General features: G+C 31.7%; 1 protein-coding gene across 1 annotated transcript; it reads left to right on the top strand.

Moving 5' to 3' along the window:
* Positions 1 to 3,722, top strand: LOC128192730 (uncharacterized). The gene has a single exon (XM_052865662.1). It carries the CDS (start codon positions 470 to 472, stop codon positions 2,462 to 2,464), a length of 1,995 nt encoding a protein of 664 aa, XP_052721622.1. The 5' UTR covers positions 1 to 469; the 3' UTR covers positions 2,465 to 3,722.
* The last annotated feature ends 789 nt before the right edge of the window (positions 3,723 to 4,511 follow it).

Genomic DNA, 4,511 nt, shown 5'->3' with positions numbered 1-4,511 from the left:
TCTAAACACGATCATGTTACCCAAATTTTCAGTCAATAGAATGCAAGTGTTAGAAATCCCTTTTTTTAAATTAATTACTTGTAATTGTTTGATTCAAAGCAAATGAAATTATTGCTAGTTGTGCTTCAAACCAAAAACATCGTGATGAGCGACTGACAAGACACTGCACTAATTTGACCATTGTTGGCTGTGTTAACATGCGTGGTTGTGTTTTCATTTTAAAAGATTACAAGGTAATAAAACAAATGTCACGAAGAAAACAATTCAAGCGTAGAACCATGGACTAATTACTCGACAGCAGGACATTTCCTCGTCATTTTTTTCCAATTTCAAGTTTGACAACACACGCTTAATGTGCTGTGAATAATGACTTAAAATCAACCTTTCAATGTAAAGATGACTATCATGGATATTTAGAATTCGCATTTATTGGTGAAAAGGAGTTTATTGTTATTTCTCTGTTGGAAGTATGCAACATTTCGGCGCTGTTCTTTACTTTTCTTGCATAATTTGTCTGATTAACTTAGCACTTTCAACAACCAACGATACTTTTCAAGAATATCTACAAAACAAAGTTTTGCCTCGAGATGACAAAGGACTTGGTTTGGTTTCCTCACAGCGCCTAAATGAAACCGTAATTTTTACCTCGAATGCTAGGGATACAGGTAACTCGTATCTTCCGCCATCTTGGGATGACTTTTGTACTCTGAATGAAACCAATCAAAACAATGTTACAACATATGCTTATTTCTGTGTCATAAATTCTACTAGCTCCGGAAGATGGAACTTCACGGAGCTAAGAAGTTATGTGTCAACAAGAGATATAAAATACAGTTTTGATGTACTATGTGAAAATGGTGCAAACATATCTCTGCCTTTAAATGCGAAAGCAACAAACATTCGCAAATTACGTGTGAGGGATTGTATTGCCACTGACTACTACGCTGATTACCTTAACTATGCCCTGGATGATTTTCCTGATGAACTTGAAGAGTACGTATTAATAAACATAAAGTATTTGTTATCAGTTCAGTCAATGGTAAAAAGTTATAGAAAACAGTCCGACAGTCTTCCTAAGAACGTTGAATGTGGAGATGACGAAACATTGAAGATCAAAATTGAGCGGAATTTAACATATATCTTCAGTAATGACCTTGATGACATGGAGAAAGAACAGCTTGGAACGATTTTCGCTAGGTTTATAATTGGAAGAAGGATATCATCCCGAAAATGTCACTTTGCAAATCTTCATCTACTCGATACCTCTGTCTCTCGGTCGAAATCGAGATTTTATGCGGAATCACTGACGGAGCAAAATCGATTTCCAGCTTTGAGAGTCCTTAATATTTCTCATTCTGTCATTCATTATATACCAGAACAGTTCAAAACCTGGTGGCTGTACTTTCCAAAGTTGGAGTACTTGGACATGTCCTACAACCGCATTCAAGAGATCGTTTTTCATACAAACACTAAAGAAATGACTAACCACCACGTTCCTACTGTTACATTCGACTTCACTTTTAATAATATCAGCAGACTTTCTGTCCGGAATTTTGAAAGAATCATTAAGAAAAGGGGAATATTCGTAAAGATGAAGAATAATCCCTTTAATTGCAGTTGCACGGATGAAATGAAAGATGTTTTGAAATATATAAAAGAAACAGATTGGAATTCAAAAAAATACAGACGTTATCAGTATCTTAGGGAGTTGCAGTGTCATCACCCTGAAAATATAAAAGGACGATTTCTGAAGAGTCTGAGTATTTATGACCTCAATTGTGATTTTGAACTGATGCCAGTTACAGTTGCTCTGTGTGTGTTTTCCTTTATCATATTCGTTTTAATTGTAATCATGTTGAAATACAGGCGGGAAATACAAATTTTATTTTTTACTCGTTTCCATTGCATCCTTCCTTGTCAGCCGAGCCAGACGTACGAGGACAAAATGTTTGATGCATTTGTGTCTTACAGCAATGATGATAAAGACTGGGTTCACAGTACGTTTGATTATAACAAACACAAACGACTCGCACATTTAAAATTTTGCATGCACCACAAAGATTTTGTTGCAGGAAAAACAATTCTGGAAAACATTGTCAAATCCGTGGAAGATAGCAGACACACAATGATAGTTCTATCAAAGAACTTTCTAGAAAGTCATTTTTGTATGTGGGAATTTCAAGAGGCCTTTCAGCAAAGTATTGTTGAGAGAAAGCGTCATCTTATCATAATTTTACTGGAAGATATTCCGGAAAATGATCTCCCACATGAGGTAAAAAGGTGTATGAAGACTTTTACTTACATTCGAAAAGATGATGCAATTTTTACAGACAGGTTGCTTTACTCCTTGTCCTACAGTCGAAAACCTTTGCCGTCAAAGCTTGCCCAGGACAACGAAGCTTTTGATGCTGTTGATCAGCTTGCTGACAAAAAAACTTGCAATTTTAAACAATCTGTATATTAAAGCTCTGTAAATAAAGTATGATATTGTATGAAAAATTGTTTATTCGCTAGTAATTTCTTATATATTAACACGTCTTGTTTAAACATTTTACGGAATTGTTTATTCCATAGTATTTTCTAATTTATAACATGGAACATGGTTTTATTTCTCTTCAATTAAATGTAACCATTTTGTAAAATCGCATTAAGCAAAATAAGCTGCAATTTTCTTGCTGATTTTTGTTTTTAGGAAAATGTTATTTCCTACTACATGTAAAATGACAAAAAATATAATGTTTCTAAATTTCTGTTTGCCATATTTTTGTGGGGAAAGCCGTTGCGAGGCCTTAACTGAAAAACATTGAATTATTGTCGTCCTGTATAAGAAAAAGATTGAGATGCTCTATATTTCCTAGAGGAGAAACGTTTCTTCTAACAAAAAATGAAGTTCTGACAACATGCAGACTTATCTTACTAGCTAGAAGGTTTTCGCAGCATAATTAATAAAATTCTAAAACGTACAGCTCATATTGCTTTAAATTGTATATGCATTTACTACTTGTTTGTCTTTTAATTTAAAAAAAAAAATATATGTTTGACAGGAAATATAATTTTGGAAATACTTTAATATAAAAAATATCATAAAAAAAACTAAGTGTGAGCGTGGCAATTTTCATTTATCATAAAAAGGGGACACAGATTTTATCATTGGTAAACGCCCGAAATGCTTCATACGCATGCATTTTAATATAATGTATTTTTAACTTCGATAAAAATACAGTTTAATATCTATTATAGTATGAAATTGTTTAATTAAGATTTGTTCTTGATAGTTGCTTTTCAAGTTTTTTTTTAGTATTTACTCATTGTAAGCAGGTGATTGTTTTGCTTTTTTCTTCTTTCAAAAACGTGGTTGTTTGTTTTCTGAGTTGAATCTTTCCCTAAACTCTATGGAAAATTTGACAATTGTGCTTTGACGATATACCCGATAATCTACCAGTTGAACTGATGCGTCAATACTATTGATCACTTGTTTTTGTTATGCAGTAGAGAATTTTCTAAAAAGAAATTTAAAAACGTATCAACTTTTGCTTCAGGAAAATACAAAATTTATGCATCCATTGACAGCAATACCTATAAAAGGTTTATTTTTTATGAAAATGTTTCATCTTTTGAAGTGTTCTCTTTTTTTATCAGCTGTGATAATTTTTCTTATGTTTTATTTTATTTATTTCCTTCGAATTTCTTAAAATTGTTCAATACAGTTTCTTTTCATATATCGACGCTTACTTTATAAATTAATAATGTAGATTATTTTGTCATATGCAGGATGATTAAAAAATGAAGACAGTTTCTTAATAATAGGACTATTATTTCTATAAATTATTTCTATATAATAGAAATGCCATTTTTGATTTTTATAATCATCAATATGGATGTTCAAATTCGATATACATGTATTTTTTTTTTAAATTTGCCAGTTAATAGCAAGGGAAACCAAAATATTTCAACAGGTGAAATAGTTAAAGGACTCATATTGAAATATATCATGACGTTTTAAAAAAAAAATGGTTATCTCGCTTTCATTACCTAGTTTTCCGGATACATTCAACAAAGTTTAGCATATTTTGATTGTCTCCCTGAAGAACACATTAGATACATGTACTATTATTCCCAAATGAAAATACAACAAAACCATGTCATTTAGAGTTATCTTGATTAATGATATTAGATATGTAATAGAAAGAAGGACACCGACTTTCCACCAAAGGAAAGGCGAAATAGAAAAGTTGATGCCTGATGCGGATGATGACAGCACTTATGAGGTTCAAGTGGTAAGCTTTACAAAAAAAAAAAAATTATAGCTTACATTTCAAATATTGTTTGTTTAAATATGATATATTGCTTTCTTCTGGTATCATTTCATTATTATGGATATAGAATACAAAAGAAATTTCCTCATAAATATCGAGAGATAGTTTCTTTTCACCACGCAATCAATTTAAAATAAATTACGGTATTAAAGATTTTTGTCTACTACACAATTAACTAAAAATTGAGACGGTAAG

The sequence above is a fragment of the Crassostrea angulata genome, chromosome 7 (genome assembly GCF_025612915.1).
Source record: "Crassostrea angulata isolate pt1a10 chromosome 7, ASM2561291v2, whole genome shotgun sequence".
Lineage (NCBI taxonomy): Eukaryota > Metazoa > Mollusca > Bivalvia > Ostreida > Ostreidae > Magallana > Magallana angulata.
Note: the sequence above shows the minus strand (reverse complement) of the source record. Positions and strands in the feature narration are given on the sequence as shown.